Here is a 26464-nt window from a genome sequence, read left to right as displayed (position 1 = left end):
AGAATCGCGAGACAGAAATATGAAATTAAAACATAAAAACACAATTGCTTTTTTTTTATTCTGTGGCAGAAACAAAAAAAAACAGAATTGCTGACGGCAACCTCAAAATTCTGTATAAAAAGAAGTCAAAATTGTGAGGGAAACAAAATTTACAGAAAAAGTCAGAATTATGATAAAAATGCAAAAAAAAACCAAAAAAGTCAGAATTTTGAGTTGAAAACAAAAACCCCCCGCAGAATTGCGAGATAAAAGTCAGAATTATATGTAAATTTGAAAAAGTCAGAATTACGAGACGAAACCCCCCCCCCCCCCCAAAAGAAAATAGAATTGTGAGATGAAAACTAAAAAAAAAAGTCTGAATTGCAAGAAACTCACATTTACATTTAAAAAAATGTATCCTGTAGCAGAAAAAAGCTTCCATACAATTCACTTACTTGTACTGTGCTAATACTTATGAAAATGAATGAATACTGCGTCGTTAAAGGGTTTTTTTAAATCTGTAAATAATAGAAATTAGAACAGAAAGTATGCAAACTGTCATGCAGATGATTGATGTGTGTTCAGCGTGAAGCGCGTGTGTGAGGAGAAGGAGCAGAGAGTGTCTCTGCTGGAGGAGAGTCTGGCGTCTGCGCAGAAGGAGGGGTCAGATCTGCGCAGCTGTCTGCGTGAGGTGGAGAGGTCCAGACTGGAGGCGCGCAGGGAGCTGCAGGAGCTACGCAGACAGGTCAGACCGAAGCGCCGTGAACACCTGAGCGCTGAGAGCCAGAGCCGGCGTCTGACGTGTGCCTCTCTGTCCTCAGGTGAAGCTTCTGGACGTGGAGCGCGAGCAGAAGGCCAAGCAGCTGGCCGAACTGCAGACGCGTCTGTCGCTGGACGAGCAGAAAGAGGAGGAGCGCGCCAGAGAACTGATCTCGCTCAAACAGAGACTCGCCGAGACCGAAACCAGCAGAAACTCTCTTCAGAAAGAGGTGAGAGCTCTGCACATCACGGGAGAAATGTGAGGTCATTTAATCTGATTCATACAACGGCCTTTTAGTGCCACCTTAAAAAATGTTTAAAAAATCTTAAGATTACGAGAGACTAATATAAGTCGTAATATTTTGAGAAAAAAAGTCAAAATTACGAGAATAAAGTCATAGCAGCAATACGAGAATAAAATTGAAATTACGAGAAATTGCTATGACTTTTTTCTCGTAATTTTGACTTTTTTCTCATAATATTTCAACTTTATTCTCGTAATATCAACTTTTTTCTTATATTTCAACTTTATTCTCATATTGCTGACTTTTTCTTATAATTTTGACTTTTTAATCAAAATATTACGACTTGAATCTCGTAATTTTAGATTTAAAAAAAATAAAAAATTTTAACGTGGCACTAAAACGGCGTCGTAGATTTCTGTTAATGTTAATGTAATAATCATTTAGTGGAGGTATGGGGAAAAAAATGTGAAATTCACTAGAAATTCCAGTCTAGTTTCAGCTGCATCTATCAATTTGTATTCTTAAAGTACATAAAAGTCTGATATAATTTTGGCCTCCGTCCATCTGTAGCTGTGCTCTCTACAGCGGCGTCTGAGCGACAGCGAGTCGTGTTGGCGCAGTCGCGAGCGAGAGCTAGCGTCGCAGCTGCAGGAGGCTCACGGCTGCGAGAAGAAGCTTCAGGACGAGGCGCGTAACCTCTCGGTGCGCGCTCAGTCGGCAAGCGACGCGTCTGCGCAGACGCAGCTGCAGCTGAGCGAGGCACAGGGCCGTCTGGCTGCGACGGAGGCGGAGCTATCGCGAGCGGAGGCGGGCCGCAGGGATCTGGAGTTCAGGCTGTGCAGTCTGCAGTCGGCGCTCACGCGGACGCTGGGCATCAGGGCCAGTGGGCGGAGCAGCAGCAGGGGGCGGAGCCCGGCAGGCTCCTCCCCTTCCTCTCTGACCTCAGGGATGATGTCTCGCCACCGGAGCGTGTCTCCACTGCACTGCTCACTATCGCCATCCAAAGGTCAGATTCAGTTTGAAGGGAAGTCTGTGGAATAGAGCTGGAGAGGAAGTTCTGCATGATTTCTCTGCTCTCTGTCAGATGTGTCAGGTAACGTGACTCCTGATAACACCGTGGTGTTGCAGCCGGTGTCTCCAGAGAGGACAGACGCCCTGCTGCCCGTCGCCCTGCCAGAGCTGGACCCGGAAACCCTGCGCAGCGGCCTCAGAGACTTCCTACAGGAGCTGCGCGAGGCTCAGAGAGACAGAGTAACACGCTACACTCACGCCTCACGCTTCAGTCTGTCTCACACCAACAGCCATAGCTATAACCAGAATTACCATGACGGCTGTATCAATAACTGCAACTATTACGACAACTATAACTACAAAGATAACTGTCACTAGGACGATAACCATAATTATGAAGATAACTATACAGGGCTCCAGACTCATTCTTCCCACTGGCCGCTCTTTTGCGACTAACACATGATTTGGTCACACCTTTCACTTTTTAAGACTAAAACAAAAGATGGATTCATTGTTATTCTTAATTAAAAAGCACAACAACAATAAAACAGTAGGGTACAATGACAAACTAGCTTACTACCTTTATTAACAAAAATGAGACCACATGCTGTATTATACCGACTAATAAATTACAGAATGTTTAGCAAACACTGAGGAATCAAATAAAAATAAATCAAAGAGAGCCTCCGTAGCCATAAGATAACAAGCTTTTCAAAATGAAAACAAAAAGCAAAGTAAAACTGGCTGTCAGTGACAGTGCTTGCATGTTTTTTCCCCAAAAGACTGCCAACATGTTCTCCTTCTCTAGTTTAAGATGTGGGCTTTTACTTTACTTCAGCCTGAAAACCATCCGTCGTTTCCTCAATATTGACGTAGTTGTTGCTGCGCGCAGTATCGTGCTCCTGCTGACGCGGCGAGTGTAAACCAGGCTCTACTCTCGAAGCGCTGCTGGTCAATAACTATAACATTAAATATGATGATAACCATAACGATAATTATAAAAACTATATCAGTAACTATAAAAACAATAATAACTATAACTATTACGATAAATATAACTAACAATAACATTAACGTTAATTATTATCGCGACCATAACGATAACTAATTTTACATTTTAATTTGATTTTATTTATAGCACAATTTATAACACAACATGACTAACAACTATTACCATAACTGTAACTATAACTATTACAAACTCAAACAGTCAGAATAATTAAATGTCGTCATATAAAAATGTCTGATTTTGATAATGAAGATAAATCTACATCTGCATCCTAACTCAAGCTACTATCAAATGGGTTTTTCTAAGAGACAACTTTTTTATATATTATTATTAATATTATGAGGCAATACAAACATGTTTCTTGATTTGAAAAAATATTACTCATTAGAACATGCAGAACTAAGAAATAATTTTTTTCTTATTTTTTAAATTTATTTTGTTCAGGAAAAATGACTGGAAAAGTGTTAAGAATTCAAAAATGTGAAGTGTTTGTCATGTTCTGACCATGAAGAATAGTTTAAAACCACAATTAACCGTCTGTTTCTTTCACATTGGAGCACAAATCTGCCTTTAAACTTGAAAGAAATACCAACTTGACATTTATCGTGATAATTATTGATATCGACTGATATGAAAAAATTATTGTGATAAAGTTTTTGTCCATATCGTCTATATGCCCTACTTTAAATACTCAAGCTCCTTAAAGCAGGATGGATTCTGATTGGCTGCCAGTGTTTTTATCGTTCTTAAGCTGGAAAACAACACTGAATGTGATTCCTATGATATCGTTCCTCTGTGCTGTTATAGTTGTGATGTAGACTTCGCTAATCTTTCTGAGTTAGAGCGATTATTACATCTTCGTGGTTATAGTTATCATTCTTGTTGTGAACAGTTTTTGTCTTTTCTCTGCGGTTTCATTGTGGGAGCTCCGCCCACTGTTAAACCTCATTGGTCCAAAATCAGATATCTTGGCTGTGATAGTGTGGACAGCGTGAGAACCTGCTGTCGTGATAAAGTGATGATGTGATGTGAATGTGTGCAGGACGAGGCGCGGGGTCACCTGGGGTCACTGCAGAGAGAACTGGAGGAAGTGACGGGAGAGAGAGACTCCGCCCACCAGCGCCTCATTCAGCTGCACAGCACACTACAGGGGTGCCAAGAGGGTAACCTCCACTGGGTTTATACACAGCTAATGATAACGACACACAAACTTTTAAACAGAAAGGTGTTTTTTTGCTTTATAAACAGTGTTGGGGAATGTTACTTGTAAAATTAATGCATTACAATATAGCGTTACTCTCTAAAAAGGTAACTAGTTATGTTACTTAGTTACTTTTTATGGAAAGTAATGCGTTACGTTACTTTTAAGTTACTTTGTAAATCTGGGCAGGGCTTGATTGTTTTTAATATAAAAAGATCTTCTTGTACAAATGTAAAGCCCTTTCACAGCAAAAGTGAAGTGAATCTGGATCAGACTGAAGGAAATGTAGATTCAGGTCTGTACAGTAGAGGGCGCCGCTCAAACTAATCACATGAAGAATATGACGCAGGAGAAGAAAGATCAACACTATTCAGCAATAACTACAATCAAACACGTGTTATTTCTGATTATTAGTATGATTGAACTGGATCATCCAAGGTTAATGAAATGGGATTAAATACATAAATGATATTTGTCTTATTTATCATATTTAATTATTGCAGGTTTGTATAATATTCTGAGTTTGTATTTGACTGTATTTATTGATTTTGAGGAACACTGAATGTGTTTTAGTGCAGGTGAGATGAGTAAATACATGTTGATATTTAGTCTAGAACTACAGTAAGATCATGTTGATATTTAGTCTAGAACTACAGTAAGATCGTGTAGATATTTAGTCTAGAACTACAGTAAGATCGTGTTGATATTTAGTCTAGAACTACAGTAAGATCGTGTTGATATTTAGTCTAGAACTACAGTAAGATCATGTTGATATTTAGTCTAGAACTACAGTAAGATCATGTTGATATTTAGTCTAGAACTACAGTAAGATCATGTAGATATTTAGTCTAGAACTACAGTAAGATCATGTAGATATTTAGTCTAGAACTACAGTAAGATCATGTAGATATTTAGTCTAGAACTACAGTAAGATCGTGTTGATATTTAGTCTAGAACTACAGTAAGATCGTGTTGATATTTAGTCTAGAACTACAGTAAGATTGTGTTGATATTTAGTCTAGAACTACAGTAAGATCATGTTGATATTTAGTCTAGAACTACAGTAAGATCATGTTGATATTTAGTCTAGAACTACAGTAAGTCTAGAACTACAGTACGATCATGTAGATATTTAGTCTAGAACTACAGTAAGATCATGTAGATATTTAGTCTAGAACTACAGTAAGATCGTGTAGATATTTAGTCTAGAACTACAGTAAGATCGTGTAGATATTTAGTCTAGAACTACAGTAAGATCGTGTAGATATTTAGTCTAGAACTACAGTAAGATCGTGTAGATATTTAGTCTAGAACTACAGTAAGATCGTGTAGATATTTAGTCTAGAACTACAGTAAGATCGTGTAGATATTTAGTCTAGAACTACAGTAAGATCGTGTAGATATTTAGTCTAGAACTACAGTAAGATCGTGTAGATATTTAGTCTAGATCTACAGTAAGATCATGATGATATTTAGTCTAGAACTACAGTAAGATCATGTTGATATGTAGTCTAGATCTACAGTAAGATCATGTAGATATTTAGTCTAGAACTACAGTAAGATCATGTAGATATTTAGTCTAGAACTACAGTAAGATCATGTAGATATTTAGTCTAGAACTACAGTAAGATCATGTAGATATTTAGTCTAGAACTACAGTAAGATCATGTAGATATTTAGTCTAGAACTACAGTAAGATCATGTTGATATTTAGTCTAGAACTACAGTAAGATCATGTTGATATTTAGTCTAGAACTACAGTAAGATCATGTTGATATTTAGTCTAGAACTACAGTAAGATCATGTAGATATTTAGTCTAGAACTACAGTAAGATCATGTAGATATTTAGTCTAGAACTACAGTAAGATCATGTAGATATTTAGTCTAGAACTACAGTAAGATCATGTAGATATTTAGTCTAGAACTACAGTAAGATCGTGTTGATATTTAGTCTAGAACTACAGTAAGATCATGTTGATATTTAGTCTAGAACTACAGTAAGATCATGTTGATATTTAGTCTAGAACTACAGTAAGATCATGTTGATATTTAGTCTAGAACTACAGTAAGATCATGTTGATATTTAGTCTAGATCTACAGTAAGATCATGTAGATATTTAGTCTAGAACTACAGTAAGATCATGTTGATATTTAGTCTAGAACTACAGTAAGATCATGTTGATATTTAGTCTAGAACTACAGTAAGATCATGTAGATATTTAGTCTAGAACTACAGTAAGATCATGTAGATATTTAGTCTAGAACTACAGTAAGATCATGTTGATATTTAGTCTAGAACTACAGTAAGATCATGTAGATATTTAGTCTAGAACTACAGTAAGATCATGCAGATATTTAGTCTAGAACTACAGTAAGATCATGATGATATTTAGTCTAGAACTACAGTAAGATCATGTTGATATTTAGTCTAGAACTACAGTAAGATCATGTTCACACACAACACTCTGCACTTACTCCTGATTTCTCTCAACACCAGAGCTGTCACTCAATACATCAGAAACACAGGAACTGGAGTTATGCATTTGAAAAATAACTCAGATATTTCCTTCTGAATTTCCAAGTAATGCGTTACTTTACTAGTTACTTAAAGTAATCTGATTACGTAACTCGCATTAGTTGTAATGTGTTACCCCCAACACTGTTTATAAATTATTTTTTCCGATTGAGAACGCCCACAAAGGGAGTGTGTGTCAGATTCAGCTGGGTTCTGGAGACGCGTGTTGATTGTGTGTGTGTGTGTGTGTAGATAAGCGTGCGGTGGATGAGAAGCTGTCGGAGACTCAAGCTCTGCTGCAGCAGCAGGAAGAGTCTCTGCGGAGAGCAGACCGAGACCGACGAGCGCTAAACGAGCGAATCAAAGAGCTGGAGAGACTTTCGCTGAACACCGACACTGAGCGCAAGCGTGTGGAGGTGCGTCTTATTTCATCTCAACTAACATCATCAAGGGATGTGCGTTGTATCGATCCTGAAGTAGTGATATATGAGCACTGATGCTAGTATTGAAACTGAAATAAAAAATATCGATACTAAGGTGTTGTATTTACTAGTGATTTAGTTTAATTAACAAAAAAAAATGTATGCATACAATATGCATTGAATTGGACGAATAACCTATGTTAGCGAATAATTGTGTAGGATAGAACTATTTTCCTGCGCAGCTGAACACGCGCACATGTTCAGGCAGAATCAATCGTTTATGACAGTGCATTCAAACAGCTGCGTTTCCCAAAAGCATCATAACAAATCATGGAAGCTTTTGGGAACAGCAGCCCAGAACAATGCTTATCAAAGGACAGAAAACAACATATATGTTTGAGTTATTTCAGAATAAACAAATTGAAATTCTTGCCTACGTAGTTTGTGCAATTAAATTGAACATTAAAAGTTCATACTGATCTTGTTCTATTCTGTAATGTTAATAAATCATACACTTTCAGAATAATTTTATGCGTGCAACAGCCTGTCACTGGCAACCCCTTATGAAAATGAACCACTAAACTGAGCATAGTTCAACTATAGTATTTGTAAACATATTTTAAACAAAAATATAACCCTAAAAAGTTACAAATAATGAATGTTTAAAAAATGTAATGAATCATTACACATTTTTAATTAGTAATTTAATACATTTTATAATTTAAAACTTCAGTTTAGAAGTATTGTATCGGTACCGATATCGACGATACGGGCCTTTAAAAGTATCGGTATCGTATCGGAAACAAAAAAGTGGTATGGTCCATCCCTAATGTCATCTAGCTCAGACTAGCTCTAACGCAGACGTGGCCCCCTGCAGGAGCAGTGCAGTAAGCTGCGTGCCGGCGAGGCGCGTCTGGAGGCGGAGCGTCGGCGTCTGCGTGAGGCTCTGGAGGCGGCTGAGGGGCGGGGCACACGGGTGGAGCTGGGGAGGCGGAGTCTGGAGGGAGAGCTGCAGAGACTGAGACTGAGTCTGGCCGAGAGAGAGATGGAGATCCAGACGGCTCGCGACCGACACGACAGCGCCACCAAACAGGTCACAAACTAGCACCTGATTCCTGGCCGGCAGTGCGACCGCTGATGACTGATTAACGCTCTGGCGTGTGTTTCAGGTGGCTGAGGGTGAAGCTCGCATCGCATCTCTTCAGCGCGAGGTGGAGCGACTGACGGCGCTGTTGTCTAAAGCTCAGGACGGAGAGAGCGTTCAGAAAGAGCGAACGCTCGCTCTCTCTCAGAGCCTGCAGGAAGCCACCGCCGCCCACAGCGCCACCCAGGGGCGTCTCGCCGCACTGCAGAAAACACTGGGACAGGCCGAGACCGAGCGCAGACAGCTGCAGGTGAGATCCACGACTACGATAATGCTAATTATAATAACTATAGCTATTACAATAACTATTACAATTATCACCATAACTAATATAACTATAACAATACCTATTACCATACAGATAACTATTGCGATATCTATAACTATAGTTACTATAAATATTGCGATAACTATTAGTTTAACTTTAACAAAAACTATAATAAATATATGTTACATGCTAATTGTAATAACTATAACAGTAACTAAAAGTATTATAGTTATAGCTATTACTGTAACTGTTATGATAGCTATAACTATTATTAACTATAATGATAACTATAACAGCTATAAATATTACGATAAATTCAAGAGTAACTATTTGGACTGGGTGACAAATATCGATTTCTCATTTTTAATCAATACGAAACAATATAGATTCTTAAATCCCAAGAATCGATTAGTCTAGCCTGTTTTCAGTTAATAAACGGAACAACTTACTGAAATCAGTATCATGTCTTGTGTAATCGCTCAATCAGTGTTTTAACAGTGGAAAGACATCAATATAACAGCTTGTAAACAATATGTAGCATAATGTCACATTTACCTCAGAAAAACATATTGGGTGACCATAAACTCTAGAAAAATTAACTATAGAGAGGAGCATTTTGCTAAAAATATGCACCATATAACATGACAGGCACCATTTAAATGTTTCTTTTAAATGTTTATTATTATAAAAACGTAATTGAGTGTAATTTAAGCGTTTGTACACAAATCAGTTCATTTTAATCTTCAGTAGGCTATTATAGTAATGTAGTACCAACTGACACTTATTTATATTTTACAGCATTAGTTGAGAGATTTTTATTTTCCTTGAAAATTTGGCATGTACTGTAGGCTACCTGATAGATAATCGAATCGGTAAGAAATATAATAGTACTAGTATAGTATAGTAATAACTATAACTATTAAGACAACTATTACAATATCTATAATTATTATGATAACTATAACAAATATATATATTAGGGCAACAATAACTATTATGTTAACTATAACTATAATAACTAAATATTCTGATAGCAGTTGATCAGGAATGTTTTGCGAGATGTTGTTGCTCTGCTGTGTCGCTCAGGAGCGAGTGGATGGACTCCGAGCGTCCGTGTCGGACGGGAAGCGTAATATCGCAGTGCTAACGGAGCGTGTGCAGACACTGCAGTCAGAGCTGACCCAGAGTCATCTGCGCAGATCTGAGCTGGAGGCGGAGCTGCACAACACACAGGAGGTGAGCGTCCTCAAGCTTCGCTCGTTTCCGTTCGCATATAAATGTGAATGCGGCAAATACACTTAAAGCCGGGTTCACGCAGCTGCAGGGCCGCAGTGGAAAAATGTTTTTAAATGTGATTTTATTTTTAAAAGTTGGACACATTTGAACTTGAATGTTATACTTTTTGCTTTATTCTACACCACTGTTTCCGTTCTCCTAAAAACAGTCAGTTGACTTCCTGGTTCTATGAATACGCAATGGGCTCAGATTAGTTAGCTGGCCAAGTTTGCGGTGATGTGCTACGTTGTCCATACACGTCACGCCTGTGTTGCGTGTTCCTGGAGGCAGGGTTTATGTACATTTTAGGGTTTGTGATGTCACAAACTCAGGAAGAAGCTCGTTGTAGTCCCTACCAGCCGTTTGTTGCAGGCCTTAAAAAGCCGATTCTGTAAAACTCAATATCTCCCTTTGCATTGAACTTTGAGCATCATAAATTAGCAGATGTTGTTTATGCTCAAACAGCAACATTACACACTAACTAAAGTTATAAAAGTGAAATCACAATCAAGAAATGTGAGTAAAATTGTCAAATTTGTCCGTCTAGTTCGCTTGTATAGAAAAACAATGCAAGGCAGGGCAGTGCAGTGGAATGCAAAAATACATTCTATGTGAACATCCTTAAAATGCAATTGAACTGAAATCATATTAAATATGCATTTAGAACAGCTGCATGTCTTTTATTATAATACAGCTACCGTTTATTCCCTTTATTGGTTTATTTGAGTTCAGTGTAAATGACTGATTCAAGGGTTTTCTCATGAGATTGCGTTGAAAACAACAGTGTGAGTGAAAAGATTACTAAAGAGATCTGACTTCACTTTCAATAGCAGTGACAGTGTGAATGCAACATTCTTCTTCATCTGATTCACTTTTTGAAGTGGTCCGAGTGATTCTTTTAAAGATTGAGTCATCTCTGTGGTCTCACGCAGGCTCTGCGACAGAAGTCCGACAGTCTGACCGAAGCCCAGCGCAATCTACAGTCTGCTCAGACAGACAGAGCATCTGCAGAGGAGCGTCTGCGCAGCTTACAGAGAGCCGTGGCCTTACTGGAGACCGAGAAGAGAGATGCAGAGAGACAGTCCGTCCGGCTGGAGAAAGACAAGGCCGCGCTGAGAAACACACTGGATAAGGTGAGACGGGCCACCTGTCCCTCTGTCTGTCTGTCTGTCTGTCTGCGCATCGCATTTAAATGTGGGATCGAATCCAGCGAGATCTGTTTTAGGGATAAATCTACCAGTTTGACGATAAATCATGATACATTCCCCACAGTTAGTATTAATAATCATAATAACTATTACAATAACATAACTATAATACTCCAAATATTACGACAATTATAGCCATAACTATTATGATAACTATAGCTATAACTACAAATATTACGATAACTAAAATCATAACTATTATGATAACTATAGCTATAACTACAAATATTACGATAACTATAATCATAATAACTATTATGATAACTATAGCTATAACTACAAATATTACGATAACTAAAATCATAATGACTATTACGATAGGGATAAATCTACCAGTTTGATGAAAAATCATGATAAATTCCCCGCGATTTGTATTACCGTTTCATATTTTCATTATTACAACCATATTCGATTACCAGATTTGAACAACTGAGGATAAATAAATACTATCCAGTATAAAGCAGAGTTTAAGTAACAGCACAGCAGTAGAGTAGTTCAGTTTCGTGTGAAAACACAGTGGAAAAGCTGGGAGGGTTTAAAAGAGTGCTAAGGGAACTATTATAGAAATTAATATATGAAGGAATTAGTTATATGAATGTACCGCTGAAGGTTCTGACTGTCTTCAGAAAAGATTCAATGGCATTTTGTTTTAATCTAAAAGCAGTTTTAATCGCAACGCTGCTTAGTCCACGGAGTTTACGCTAAACGGCTGTAATTCTGCTGCTCCATCAGCGCCACCTGCTGTCAGAGACTGGATTTACAGAGACTCACTTTCACATCCAGCTTGTGTACAGCAGTTTTCGTCTGGCCAAAAAAAAACAAAAAAACAGACCGGATTTGCATGTCCTGCGGTAAATTTTGACCGGTTGATGAAAAACAAGCTTATGTGGATTCTACACATTTAAACAATTCAGATTCAGATAGTTATATAGAATTATTTATGGAGCAGATAAAATACATATAATCATTCTTTAATCAATTATTATTTTGACTTAACCCTTTTCTTTATTTAAAGGCTGAAATGTGAGGTTTACCTTTATATGAGAGCTTATTTGAACATTTACATGAGATATTTGAACATGCTATTAGATGAATTGTTGTCTGGCATTTAAAATCCAGACATCATTGGTAATGTTACTGTTTTAGTGTTTATGCAAACAAAGTCATTTTATTTGTTGTTTGCTGATTTTAAATAGAAAACTTGAAGTGATCTATGTGTCAAGACTTTTTGAACATTTCCAGCACATTTGATCAATACCATGAAAATACTGATAACCGTGATCATTTAGGTCACTATAATCATGATAAGAGACGTTCATATCGCTACATCCCTGATCTGTTTTGCCTCGTCAGGTGGAGCGTCAGAAGCTGAAGACGGAGGAGAGCAGCATGCGTCTGTGTGCGGAGAAAGGCCGCCTGGATCGCTCGCTCAACTCCACCGAACAGGAGCTGCAGGATGCACAGAGACAGATCGTGCTTCTGCAGGTACGCGCTTTATTAGCTCGTTCACATGCTAATGCTAATCGTGAGCTGCATTAACAGTGTCATCCTATAATGTGTGTGTGATGTTTTTCATCGCTGTGCATCTAAGGAAGAGTTGTGCGGCGTCAAACAGAAGATTGCGTTGTGTCTGGTGAGTAAAGGCCTGTTCACACCGAGAACGATAACTATAACTATATGTATATTAGCTATGTATATTAGTCCATGCCAGCGGACAGTAACTGTAAAGATAACTGTAACTTTATTAGCGTCTACAACAAGAATGAGGACTATAAACTATATATAACTATAACAAAATCTATTAGTAATATTATATTTAACTATATTAGCGTCTGCATAAAGTATAAGTATAAAGATAACTAGAACAATAACTATGCTAGCATCCACACCAAGAACGATAGCTGTAACGATATCTATATTAGTACCCACACCAACAGTCGACAAATATAAAGATAACTATATCAACGTCTACATCAAGAGCGAGAACTATAAAGATAACAATATCTATATTGGCGTCCAGGCCAATGGACGATAACTCTAACGATATCAATATTAGTGCCTACACCAGCAGATGCTTACTTTAAAGATAACAATATTAGCGTCTCAACCAAAAACGAAAACTAATAAGATAACTATAACGATATCAATATTGGTGTCCAGACCAATGGACGGTAACTATAAAGATAACTACGATATCATTATTAATGCCTACGCCAGCAGACGATTACTATAACGATAACAATATTAGTGTCTCAACCAAAAAACGAAAACTAATAAGATAACTACTGTATAATGATCTATATTAGCGTCAACACCAAGAACGAGAACTATAAAGATATCTATAACGATGGCTATATTAGCGTCATCACCAAGAACAATAACTATAACGATAATCATATTAACATCCACACAACATCCATTACTATATTAGCCTCTACACCAAGAACGAGAACTATAAAGATAACTATAACGATATCTATATTGGCGTCTAGACCAATGGACGGTAACTATAAAGATAACTATAACGATATCAATATTAGCGCCTACGCCAACAGACGATTACTATAAAGATAACTATAATGATATCTATTGGCGTCTAGACCAATGGACGGTAACTATAAAGATAACTACAATGATAACTATATTAGCATGCACACCAATGGACGATTACTATAAAGATAACTATAATGATATCTATTGGCGTCTAGACCAATGGACGGTAACTATAAAGATAACTACAATGATAACTATATTAGCATGCACACCAATGGACGATAACTATAAAGTTAACTATAACGATAACTATATTAGCATCTACGAAACAAATGATAACTATAGTAATGTCTACACCAATGGACAATTACTATGTAACGATATCCCTATCTATGTTCACAACAACAGATAATAACAATAGATAGTTCTGAAAGTGATTTCGATGATTTTGTTTCTCTGTCGTTATCTTTACTGTTACGTTGTGGACTTTATTCTCAATTAGAGCGATTATTGAAACTTTATAGTTGTCGTTAAGTGTATAGTTATCCTCCTCGGTGTGAACGTGCCTTAAGAGCAGGACGTGTTTGTGTTTAATGTGCTTCGTAGTGCGGTAGATCAGCAGCATCAAGAATAGGGCTGCACGATTAAACGAATGCGATAGTCTTGCGCATCTCGTTAGTAAAGCCGGTTCTGGGATTAGTAGTAATCTCACTTTCAGATGGAGCAGCATTTACTACATTCACTGACAAGCTACGCAAAACCGTGTTCATAGTCACAGATACTCAGATAAACCATATATTGTCATAGTGATGTGTTTATTAGTCACGCTGAATCAATCGAAGCAGTTAAATCTGTTTATTCAGCTACCGCTATAGAGATCTCCTGGGTTTCTTCTGAGTTTCTCTGGCCTTCAGATGCAGATTTACTGCTGATCACAGAACCGCATGACTATCACAGCAATTGCGATTTAATTTAGTTTTATCGTGCAGCCCTAATCATCAGGGTTGCTATGGTTTCTGCTGTTGGGTTGTCTCTGTTAGCTGACTGGTTAAACCCCAGCGGTCTGCATGTGTTCCAGACTCAGCTGGCGGAGCTGGAGCAGAGTCACAGCGCCGGAGAACAGGCGTTGCGTTTGCGCGAGGACGAGCGACTGCGCGTCAGTCAGAGAGAAGCGGAGCGGACGCTGGCGGCCCGAGAGAGAGCGTACCGGCAGCGCGTCAAGGGTCTGGAGGAGCAGGTGTTTACGCTGAAGGAGCAGCTCCAGCAGGAGATCCGCCGCAGAACGCCGTCGCTGCCGTCCGCGGTCAGCTGATCCAGACCGTGCCACCTCGTTTACAGTGTTTATGTGCTACATGGGTCATGTTTCTGGACGTTTCTTAACACACGTGACCCAGGGGGCGTATTACAGAATGTTTCTTAAAGGGATAGTTCACCCAAAAAATGAAAATTCTGTCATTAATTACTCACCTCACGTCGTTCCAAACCCGTAAGAATCTTCTGAACACAAATTCAGATATTTCTGATGAAAACCGAGAGCTCTCTTTCCCTCCGTAGACAGCAACACAACTGAGATGTTCCCAGGTCCAGGCTTTGTGCTCCAGGGTCACATATTTGACCTTTCTTTGAAAAATTATACTTTTAACAGAATACAAAAACGGTGAATCTATAGCAAAAGGTAATTGTGACTTTATATTCACAATTCAGACTTTATTTCTTGCAAAGGAAAAAAAAAAGAGATAACTCAGAATTCATACTTTTTTAAAATGTATATCTCACAGAATAAAAAATAGAAAATGTAATTATAAAAGTTAACTTTTTATCTCACAATTCTGACTTTTCAGAATTGTGATTTTATATCTCGCTAGTCAATATTGTGCAATTTCGAGTTTATATCTTGCAATACCCTGAATTGCGAGAAAAAAGGTCAGATTTCTAAGCCTGAAAGTTGTAATTGCCTTTTTTATTGCCTAACCCCAAAACCAAAGGGAAAAAAGTATTTTGCTTAAAGTTAAGCCTAGTTTTAATTTCTTTACAATGTGACTATTATCATGAGAATTAAGCACATTTTATTCTCTTAATTGATGTTACTGTAAGGAAGAGAGTTTTTTAGTATACCTGTAGTGAACGAAGCGCTCACATTCCCTGAACACTGACACACTCGACACAAACACGGTTTACTGTAATATTTATAGTTCATGTGAATGAGACTCAGTTATGGATTGTGAAAGTGAATTTCTCTGAAAACCTTTTTTTTAATATCTGAAATGATTGTGAACTGTAATGTTGTATAATTTGTAATATTATTGTAATGTTTTACCTCAGCTGATTGTTGACGGGTCAGTTTTATTAATCGGTGATGTAAAGTGATGTAATTCCTCACCCTTCGGTTCAATCCCGCTCTGAATCTGAAATATAAACACATTTCACTTTTTCGTTGCTGGAGTGTCCAGTCTCACACTGAGATTAATTCATTAACACGAGACCAAAGAAAACGTTCTTCTCTCAACACGATTCTTTGAAACTGACTATTTCTTCGTCAAAAGTCTGTTGCTCTTGTATAGAAACTATCGGTCTCTGTCGGAAATGGCGCAAATACTGAGGTGAGACACTTGGCAGCAAACTATATCAATAATTGTTATTTTAATTCATTTTCAAAAGCAATAATATTAAGGTGCAGGTTACATACAGTTAAGCCAGAAGCAAAGAAACCCGATCTAGAGCGATCGTGATCACGTAAATGGCTTATTGTGAACTAAAGCTACTAAGAAACAATAAAAGCTTTTTAACAGTTTTCTGCTCGGTTTGGTTTGTGTGTGCGAAGTCTTAAGGTCCTTAAGCACAGAGTCCGAAAGTTTTATAAAAATTAGCGCTTTTTCGTGTTTTTCAGTATTCGTCATATTTCCTATCAAAATGCTTGCGAAAATGCAAAAAATAGAAATTGAGCCAATTTTTTTTTTTTTTTTTTTTTTTGAAATTTCAGCCGCAGTGTGTAAACGTGATTGACGCAACATGAGGTCGTATTTATTTTTTCACGTGCAAAAGTTCAGACGAGAAATGTGCAAAGACCTTTAGTCTTTTCTAATGTTGCTAGAATTGTTTTTATACACATTAAAATGACTTGAAATGTGCCTATTCTATAAGAAAGTTTCATGTTTGTAGACTTGTTTAAATGTACAGTACAAAAACGTTTATTAATCATTGGCAAAGATAGTTTGGACCCGCTAATGTTACAGTAAATGTGAGTATGTGGAAGTCTGCGTTCAGTAGCATTCTTCAGGTGATGATTGATGACAGATCAGTGCTTACAGGTCTTGACCTCTGACCTGAGATCAGGCGTGAGGGTTCGAGTAAACAACAACAACAGAACTGGACCACAAGCAGTAATAATACAAACGGTTCCTCTGCATCAGTGTAACCGATACAATAGCACCAGCGGAAACATACAGGCCAAATATTCATCCAAACCATCGATTATTACAGTAAATATCAGTTTACAGGAGCCTAGACGATCTCCGCTAACACAGATATGTGCTAAGAACGTTTGGCTAACGTTCCATTAATGTTCCCGGAAGAACATTTGTTCATAACTTTGAAAGAACCTTGCAAGAGTGTTAGCTGATCTCATGAATGTGCGTCTCAATGCCATGATCTTCTGTTTCTATTTGGCACTATTTATACGCAGAATGGACTTTGGAGTGCATATGATGGTTTCTGCGTGTAAAATACAAAAAAGATAAATTGTGCTATTGCTGCGCATTTTCATGAGACCGGGCTCAGATGCTGGAGAAACAGATGAAGAGGAAAGAGTCCGATGGCTTTAGGTCTGAAACGCATTTTACGCAAGTACACAAACACAAGCTGGTCACATTCAGAAGCAGCTGCGATCCACAGCCACTAGAGGTGCTATAGCGCGCAAAGCGTTCTCTGCGTCATCATGGAGCAGCGGTCTGAAGACGGTTAAAGGATTGGCGTGTGTATAGCAGCTGCTTGATGAACACGTCTGGTTTAGTGTCTGAGCTTAAACTGAAGGTTAGCTGCACTACCGGTCAAATGTAAGATTTGTAATGTTTTTAAAGAAGTCTCTTCTGTTCACCAAGCCTGCATTTATTTGATTCAAAGTACAACAAAAGCAGTAATATTTTGACATTTTTTTACTATATAAAATAACTCTCTTTCTATTGGAATATATTATATAATGTCATTTATTCCTGTGATTGCAAAGCTGTATTTTCAGCATCATTACTCCAGTCACATGATCTTCAGAAATCATTCTAATATTCTGATTGGCTGCTCAAAAAACATTTATTATTATTATTATTATTATTATTATGTTGAATACAGCTGAGTAGATTGTTTCAGGTTTCTTTGATGAATTGAAAGTTCAGAAGAACAGCATTTATCTGAAATAGAAATCTTGTGTGACATTATAGATGTCTTTATCATCACTTTTGATCGATTTAAAGCATCCTTCCTAAATGAAATTAAAAGCTTTTGAATGGTATAGTGTATAATGATACAAAACCTTTTTATTTCAGATAAACACTGATCTTTGGATCTTTCTGTTCACCAAAGAATCCTGAAGAAATATACTCAACTGATTTAAATATTGATAATGAATGTTTGTTGATCAGTAAATCAGTATATTATGATTTCTGAAGATCACACTGAAGACTGCAGTAATGATGCTGAAAATACAGCAGCTCATCACAGAAATACATTACAGTTTAACACATATTCACATAGAAAACAGATATTTTAAATAATGCAAATATTTCACAATTTTACTGCTTTTGCTGTATTCTAGATAAAATAAATGCAGGCTTGGTGAGCAGAAGAGATTTCTTTAAAAAACACAACCAATCTCAGTGTTCAGAAACCTTTGACTGTAGTGTGTGTGAGACGGCATTGTGTTTGCGCATGCGCAGGTGTTTGGTCCTAAAGCTGGAGTTGCGGTGTTCAGCAGGATCCGCAGCTCTTGGCGCAGCTGGAACCCATCGCCCCGCACTGGCCGCTGAGCGCAACTACACCGCAGCGCGAGAACTGATCGCGACACAGATCCGCTGCAGAGAGAACACAGAGAACACGTTACACGAGTTCAGTTCAGCGGAGGAACTCGACGGAACACCGAACACTGCTCACCTCTCAGCAGCTCCTCGTGAGCGCAGACCGTCCTGACGCAGATCTCCTTGTTAATCACGTAAACCCGGCGCAGACTGAACACACACACACACACACACACACACACACACACACTTTAGGAGTGTTGCATTGGTAACTAGGGTTAAGTACTCAAATAAAATGAATGAAGGCTAAATAGTAGTTCTGTCAAACGATTAATCGCATTCAAAATAATAACTGTGTGTTGTGTAATGTACTGTGTATATGCATGTATGTATTTAAGAAAAATGTTATGTCACCTATATTAAATATATTTATAAATTATATGAATATACATATGCATGTAAATACATGTTGATTTTTCAAAATATATACATGCATGTTTGTGTATTTATAAATACATAAATATAGACAGTACACATAAACAGTTGGGCAAAAAAGTATTTAGTTAGCCACCAATTGTGCAAGTTCTCCCGCTTAAAACGATGAGAGGCCTGTAATTTCCATCATAGGTACACTTCAACTATGAGAGACAGAATGGGGGGAAGAATCCAGGAATTGGAAATCCCGTAATCCAAATCCCTTGAGCAAGGAACCGAACCCCCAACTGCTCCCCGGGCGCCGCAGCATATATGACTGCCCACTGCTCCGGGTGTGTATTCACGGTGTGTGTGTGTGTTCACTCCTGTGTGTGTGTGTTCACGGTGTGTGTGTGTGTGTTCACTGCTGTGTGTGTGTGTTCACTGCTGTGTGTGTGTGTTCACTCCTGTGTGTGTGTGTGTTCACTGCTGTGTGTGTGTGTTCACTCCTGTGTGTGTGTGTGTTCACTGCTGTGTGTGTGTGTTCACTCCTGTGTGTGTGTGTTCACGGTGTGTGTGTGTGTGTGTTCACTCCTGTGTGTGTGTGTTCACTGCTGTGTGTGTGTGTTCACTGCTGTGTGTGTGTGTTCACTGCTGTGTGTGTGTGTGTGTTCACTGCTGTGTGTGTGTGTTCACTCCTGTGTGTGTGTGTTCACTGCTGTGTGTGTGTGTTCACTCCTGTGTGTGTGTGTTCACGGTGTGTGTGTGTGTTCACTGCTGTGTGTGTGTGTTCACTGCTGTGTGTGTGTGTGTGTTCACTGCTGTGTGTGTGTGTGTGTTCACTGCTGTGTGTGTGTGTGTGTGTGTTCACTCCTGTGTGTGTGTGTTCACTGCTGTGTGTGTGTGTTCACTGCTGTGTGTGTGTTCACTCCTGTGTGTGTGTGTTCACTGCTGTGTGTGTGTGTTCACTGCTGTGTGTGTGTGTGTTCACTCCTGTGTGTGTGTGTGTTCACGGTGTGTGTGTGTGTTCACTCCTGTGTGTGTGTGTGTGTGTGTGTGTGTGTGTTCACAGTGTGTGTGTGTGTGTGTTCACTCCTGTGTGTGTGTGTTCACTGCTGTGTGTGTGTGTTCACTCCTGTGTGTGTGTGTTCACTGCTGTGTGTGTGTGTGTGTTCACTCCTGTGTGTGTGTGTGTTCACTCCTGTGTGTGTGTGTTCACTCCTGTGTGTGTGTGTTCACTGCTGTGTGTGTGTGTGTGTTCACTCCTGTGTGTGTGTGTGTTCACTGCTGTGTGTGTGTGTGTGTTCACTCCTGTGTGTGTGTGTGTGTTCACTCCTGTGTGTGTGTGTTCACTGCTGTGTGTGTGTGTTCACTCCTGTGTGTGTGTGTGTTCACTCCTGTGTGTGTGTGTTCACTCCTGTGTGTGTGTGTTCACTGCTGTGTGTGTGTGTTCACTGCTGTGTGTGTTCACTCCTGTGTGTGTGTGTGTTCACGGTGTGTGTGTGTGTGTTCACTCCTGTGTGTGTGTGTGTGTGTGTGTTCACAGTGGGTGTGTGTGTTCACTCCTGTGTGTGTGTGTTCACTGCTGTGTGTGTGTGTGTGTGTGTTCACTCCTGTGTGTGTGTGTTCACTGCTGTGTGTGTGTGTGTTCACGGTGTGTGTGTGTGTTCACTCCTGTGTGTGTGTGTGTGTTCACAGTGTGTGTGTGTGTTCACTCCTGTGTGTGTGTGTTCACTGCTGTGTGTGTGTGTGTTCACTCCTGTGTGTGTGTGTTCACTCCTGTGTGTGTGTGTTCACTCCTGTGTGTGTGTGTTCACTCCTGTGTGTGTGTGTTCACGGTGTGTGTGTGTGTGTTCACTCCTGTGTGTGTGTGTGTGTGTGTGTGTGTGTTCACTGTGTGTGTGTGTGTGTGTGTTCACTCCTGTGTGTGTGTGTGTGTGTTCACGGTGTGTGTGTGTGTGTTCATGGTGTGTGTTCACTGCTGTGTGTGTGTGTGTGTGTTCACTCCTGTGTGTGTGTGTGTGTGTGTGTGTTCACTGTGTGTGTGTGTGTGTTCACTCCTGTGTGTGTGTGTGTGTGTTCACGGTGTGTGTGTGTGTGTGTGTGTGTGTGTGTGTGTTCATGGTGTGTGTTCACTGCTGTGTGTGTGTGTTCACGGTGTGTGTGTGTTCACTGCTGTGTGTGTGTGTGATCACTCCTGTGTGTGTGTGTTCACTCCTGTGTGTGTGTGTGTGTGTTCACGGTGTGTGTGTGTGTTCACTCCTGTGTGTGTGTGTGTGTGTGTGTGTGTGTGTGTGTTCACAGTGTGTGTGTGTGTTCACTCCTGTGTGTGTGTTCACTGCTGTGTGTGTGTGTTCACTCCTGTGTGTGTGTGTTCACTCCTGTGTGTGTGTGTGTGTTCACGGTGTGTGTGTGTGTGTGTGTGTGTGTGTGTGTTCACTCCTGTGTGTGTGTGTGTGTGTGTGTGTGTGTGTGTTCACTGTGTGTGTGTGTGTTCACTCCTGTGTGTGTGTGTTCACGGTGTGTGTGTGTGTGTGTGTGTGTGTGTGTGTTCATGGTGTGTGTTCACTGCTGTGTGTGTGTGTGTTCACGGTGTGTGTGTGTTCACTGCTGTGTGTGTGTGTGTGATCACTCCTGTGTGTGTGTGTTCACTGCTGTGTGTGTGTGTGTTCACGGTGTGTGTGTGTGTGTGTGTGTTCACTCCTGTGTGTGTGTGTTCACTCCTGTGTGTGTGTTCACTCCTGTGTGTGTGTGTGTGTGTTCACTCCTGTGTGTGTGTTCACTGCTGTGTGTGTGTTCACTGTGTGTGTGTGTGTGTGTTCAGTGTGTGTGTGTGTGTTCACTCCTGTGTGTGTGTGTGTGTGTGTGTGTGTGTGTGTGTGTGTGTGTTCACTGTGTGTGTGTGTGTGTGTGTGTGTGTGTGTGTGTGTGTTCACAGTGTGTGTGTGTGTTCACTCCTGTGTGTGTGTGTGTGTGTTCACGGTGTGTGTGTGTGTGTGTGTTCACTCCTGTGTGTGTGTTCACAGTGTGTGTGTGTGTGTGTTCACAGTGTGTGTGTGTGTGTTCACTGCTGTGTGTGTGTTCACTGTGTGTGTGTGTGTGTGTGTGTGTGTGTGTGTGTGTGTTCACGGTGTGTGTGTGTGTTCACTGCTGTGTGTGTGTTCACTGTGTGTGTGTGTGTTCACAGTGTGTGTGTGTGTGTGTGTGTTCACTCCTGTGTGTGTGTGTTCACGGTGTGTGTGTGTGTTCACTCCTGTGTGTGTGTTCACAGTGTGTGTGTGTGTGTGTTCACAGTGTGTGTGTGTGTGTGTGTTCACGGTGTGTGTGTGTGTTCACGGTGTGTGTGTGTTCACGGTGTGTGTGTGTTCACGGTGTGTGTGTGTGTGTTCATGGTGTGTGTTCACTGCTGTGTGTGTGTGTGTGTGTTCACGGTGTGTGTGTGTGTGTTCACTGCTGTGTGTGTGTGTTCACGGTGTGTGTGTGTTCAGTGCTGTGTGTGTGCACGTTGAATGGGTTAAATGCAGAGCACGAATTCCGAGTATGGGTCACTATACTTGGCAGTATGTCACTTCACTCACTTCACTTATAAACTCCTTGACTGAACTGCAGGGTGTTTTGGGTCATTGTCCTGATGCAATATGAAGCACTTCCCAATGAATCTGGTGGCATTTTCTTGAATATTGGTGGGCAAGATGGTTTTGTACCCTTCCAAATTCATTCTGCTACTGTCATCATACATTAAGTCATCAGTAAAGTTGAGAGGGCCTGTTCCAGAGACAGCCATGCATGCCCATGCCATGACACCACCTCCACCATGCTTTACAGATGAGGCTGTGTGCTTGGGATCATTGCAGTTCCTTTTTTTTCTCCACATTAGTGCTTTCCCATCACTTAGATAAAGGTTCATCTTTGTCTCATCGGTCCATAAACACAGTTCCAAAACTCTTCTGGCTCACCTTTGTGCTTTTTTGCAAACTCTAATCTTGTCTTTCTATGTTTGGTGCTGGTCAGAGGTTTGCATCTTGCTGTGTAGCATCTGTAATTCTGTGTCAAAGTCTCCTGAGGACAGTAGATTGTCAGAGCATCACCCCAGCTTTCTGGAAGTTGTTGCTGATTTTACAGACACGTCTTTTAGGATTCATTTTCACAGCTTTTATGATTTGTCTGTCATCAGCTACTGTTGTTTTCTCAGCCGATCAGGTCGTTGTTGGTTGCTGGTGTCGCTGGTGGTTTCCAAACTCTTGATTTCTCCATGCCCTTTGTTTTTGCTAGAGCTCTAACTGACTTCCTCTTTTCTTTTAGCATCCAGATTCCTTGCTTTTCTCTCAAAGTCAGCTCCCTCATCTTCATCCTGGTTTGTGTGTCATCATCGAATGCAGGATTCAGAATACAGAAGTAATGGATATAACTGATACGACACATTCCCTGCTTTTAATATCTGAAGAATTAATGCAACAGGACACAGCTGATCACTTAGAAAGACCTGAGAGGCAACTGCTCCAATACTTATGCTCACATCAGATAGAGGGATGAAACTCTAAAAGTGCTGAACTTCTTAGCTGCTAAAACATCTACAGGTCCTTCTCAAAAAATTAGCATATTGTGATAAAGTTCATTATTTTCTGTAATGTACTGATAAACATTAGACTTTCATATATTTTAGATTCATTACAACACAACTGAAGTAGTTCAAGCCTTTTATTGTTTTAATATTGATGATTTTGGCATACAGCTCATGAAAACCCAAAATTCCTATCTCAAAAAATTAGCATATTTCATCCGACCAATAAAAGAAAAGTGTTTTTAATACAAAAAAAGTCAACCTTCAAATAATTATGTTCAGTTATGCACTCAATACTTGGTCGGGAATCCTTTTGCAGAAATGACTGCTTCAATGCGGCGTGGCATGGAGGCAATCAGCCTGTGGCACTGCTGAGGTGTTATGGAGGCCCAGGATGCTTCGATAGCGGCCTTAAGCTCATCCAGAGTGTTGGGTCTTGCGTCTCTCAACTTTCTCTTCACAATATCCCACAGATTCTCTATGGGGTTCAGGTCAGGAGAGTTGGCAGGCCCATTGAGCACAGTAATACCATGGTCAGTAAACCATTTACCAGTGGTTTTGGCACTGTGAGCAGGTGCCAGGTCGTGCTGAAAAATGAAATCTTCATCTCCATAAAGCTTTTCAGCAGATGGAAGCATGAAGTGCTCCAAAATCTCCTGATAGCTAGCTGCATTGACCCTGCCCTTGATAAAACACAGTGGACCAACACCAGCATCACTGACTGTGGGTACTTGACACTGGACTTCAGGCATTTTGGCATTTCCCTCTCCCCAGTCTTCCTCCAGACTCTGGCACCTTGATTTCCGAATGACATGCAAAATTTGCTTTCATCCGAAAAAAGTACTTTGGACCACTGAGCAACAGTCCAGTGCTGCTTCTCTGTAGCCCAGGTCAGGCGCTTCTGCCGCTGTTTCTGGTTCAAAAGTGGCTTGACCTGGGGAATGCGGCACCTGTAGCCCATTTCCTGCACACGCCTGTACACGGTGGCTCTGGATGTTTCTACTCCAGACTCAGTCCACTGCTTCCGCAGGTCCCCCAAGGTCTGGAATCGGTCCTTCTCCACAATCTTCCTCAGGGTCCGGTCACCTCTTCTCGTTGTGCTGCGTTTTCTGCCACACTTTTTCCTTCCCACAGACTTCCCACTGAGGTGCCTTGATACAGCACTCTGGGAACAGCCTATTCGTTCAGAAATTTCTTTCTGTGTCTTACCCTCTTGCTTGAGGGTGTCAATGATGGCCTTCTGGACAGCAGTCAGGTCGGCAGTCTTACCCATGATTGCGGTTTTGAGTAATGAACCAGGCTGGGAGTTTTTAAAAGCCTCAGGAATCTTTTGCAGGTGTTTAGAGTTAATTAGTTGATTCAGATGATTAGGTTAATAGCTCGTTTAGAGAACCTTTTCATGATATGCTAATTTTTTGAGATAGGAATTTTGGGTTTTCATGAGCTGTATGCCAAAATCATCAATATTAAAACAATAAAAGGCTTGAACTACTTCAGTTGTGTTGTAATGAATCTAAAATATATGAAAGTCTAATGTTTATCAGTACATTACAGAAAATAATGAACTTTATCACAATATGCTAATTTTTTGAGAAGGACATGTATGTGTTGAAACAGCTAATAATAAAATGTGTCATTCTGTAGTTTTGTCTCATATTCATCTTTTACTCATATTTGTAAATGTCTTGACTCCACAGCCAACAGAGCAATGCTGTCTTCACTGTTCCAATACTTTTAGAGGGCACTGTACATAATTAATATACACAGTACACACACATATATTATGCAAACAAAAACTTTTAATTTGGATGCGATTAATCGTTTGCCAGCACTACTAAATAGAAATCAAATAAAGTTGTGCGTGTGCAGACCTGTAGAAGCAGATGCTGTTGAGACACTGTTTGCACGGCTGATGGACGGAATAGAGACGAGTGCAGGGATACTGTTCCTCGCGACAGTCTGCACACACAACACACAGCACGTGCTGCATTGTTATAGGAATATGCAGTCATGTGCATGCATTTCCAGAACACAAATCTGAAATCTGAGTCGTCATATCAGAGTTAAAGGTTTCTCCAGAGGGGAAAACCATAAATCATTCCATAAATCAGAAAATACTGTCAACAGACAGAAAACAAACACATTTTCACCATGTTTTTAGGAGTGAAATGTTGTGTAAATCAGTGTGAATGAAATATGAACAAACCTTCACAATATAGAGAGGATACTAGGGTAATTAAAAAAATATGAATAAATACAGTTATGTAGTATATAAATAACACTAAAATAGCATCACTAGACTTCTGGTAAATGTAAACGTTTGACTCGTGGTTGACTCTCACCCAGCGGTCCAGGTTCAGTCGGCTCCGTCTGAAACTCCACCGCTGGAATAAACACAGCTTGTATTAGTCTTACTCTTTAAAACTAGACATAAGCAGAACGAAAGACAGCTAGAGAGTGAGAGCGGCACCGGTTTGTCCCGGTCCTGAGGTCTGAGTCTGTAGGACCTGCTGAGAGACGGCCGGATCTGAAGACGAGAGAAACAACAGCTGTGAGCATCAGAACAGAGCTCAGAGACGGAGAGTTCTGCTGCTGAGACACTTACAGTAGAACGGATCATAACTGTTGCTGTTACCTGCCCGGATCAAACACACACAATCCTGCATTAATATTCATACAGCATTAACAGAACGACAGAATCCAGTGATGCTGCAGCCACTCACCGAAGACATCTGAATAATCATCATAGTTCTGATCCTGAGCCAGAACCAGCCCTGCAGAACAACACAGATCAGAGAGAGAGAGAGTGTGTGTGTGTGTGTGTGTGTGTGTGTGTGTGTGTGTGAGAGAGAGAGTGAGTGTGTGTGAGTGAGTGAGTGAGTGAGAGTGTGTGTGTGCGTGTGTGTGTGAGTGTGATAGAGAGAGAGTGTGTGTGTGTGTGTGTGTGTGTGTGGGA

The 26464-nt window shown here is 40.0% G+C and overlaps 2 protein-coding genes across 5 annotated transcripts in view; one reads left to right on the top strand and one right to left on the bottom strand.

Annotated features, from left to right (window-relative positions):
• crocc (ciliary rootlet coiled-coil, rootletin) overlaps positions 1–16324 on the top strand; it is a 34900-nt gene extending 18576 nt beyond the window's left edge. For 2 of the 3 annotated variants that reach the window (XM_079424511.1, XM_079424509.1), the window contains exons 24-36: positions 565–724; positions 801–968; positions 1554–1989; positions 2068–2234; positions 4046–4166; positions 6973–7136; positions 8020–8235; positions 8312–8536; positions 9641–9790; positions 10762–10962; positions 12391–12522; positions 12629–12670; positions 14609–16317. In XM_079424511.1, the coding sequence (XP_079280637.1) occupies positions 565–724; positions 801–968; positions 1554–1989; positions 2068–2234; positions 4046–4166; positions 6973–7136; positions 8020–8235; positions 8312–8536; positions 9641–9790; positions 10762–10962; positions 12391–12522; positions 12629–12670; positions 14609–14842 (2416 nt within the window). In that variant the 3' untranslated portion in view covers positions 14843–16317. Of the gene's footprint in view, positions 1–564; positions 725–800; positions 969–1553; positions 1990–2067; positions 2235–4045; positions 4167–6972; positions 7137–8019; positions 8236–8311; positions 8537–9640; positions 9791–10761; positions 10963–12390; positions 12523–12628; positions 12671–14608 lie in introns of all 3 variants that reach the window. The other variant, XM_079424510.1, reaches the window with a different exon arrangement.
• Positions 16325–16500: 176 nt separating this feature from the next.
• mfap2 (microfibril associated protein 2) overlaps positions 16501–26464 on the bottom strand; it is a 13313-nt gene continuing 3349 nt past the window's right edge. The window contains exons 3-10 of one of the 2 annotated variants that reach the window (XR_013784623.1): positions 26232–26282; positions 26114–26143; positions 25979–26035; positions 25851–25892; positions 25380–25467; positions 18670–18743; positions 18239–18590; positions 16698–17772 (exon numbers count right to left, since the gene is read on the bottom strand). Coding sequence is in view for 1 of the 2 variants with exons in the window: in XM_079424530.1 (XP_079280656.1) it covers positions 18487–18590; positions 18670–18743; positions 25380–25467; positions 25851–25892; positions 25979–26035; positions 26114–26143; positions 26232–26282 (446 nt within the window). In the remaining variant the exon portion in view is untranslated. Of the gene's footprint in view, positions 18591–18669; positions 18744–25379; positions 25468–25850; positions 25893–25978; positions 26036–26113; positions 26144–26231; positions 26283–26464 lie in introns of both variants that reach the window. The other variant, XM_079424530.1, reaches the window with a different exon arrangement.

This window comes from Barbus barbus (assembly GCF_936440315.1).
Source record: "Barbus barbus genome assembly, chromosome: 9".
Lineage (NCBI taxonomy): Eukaryota > Metazoa > Chordata > Actinopteri > Cypriniformes > Cyprinidae > Barbus > Barbus barbus.
Note: the sequence above shows the minus strand (reverse complement) of the source record. Positions and strands in the feature narration are given on the sequence as shown.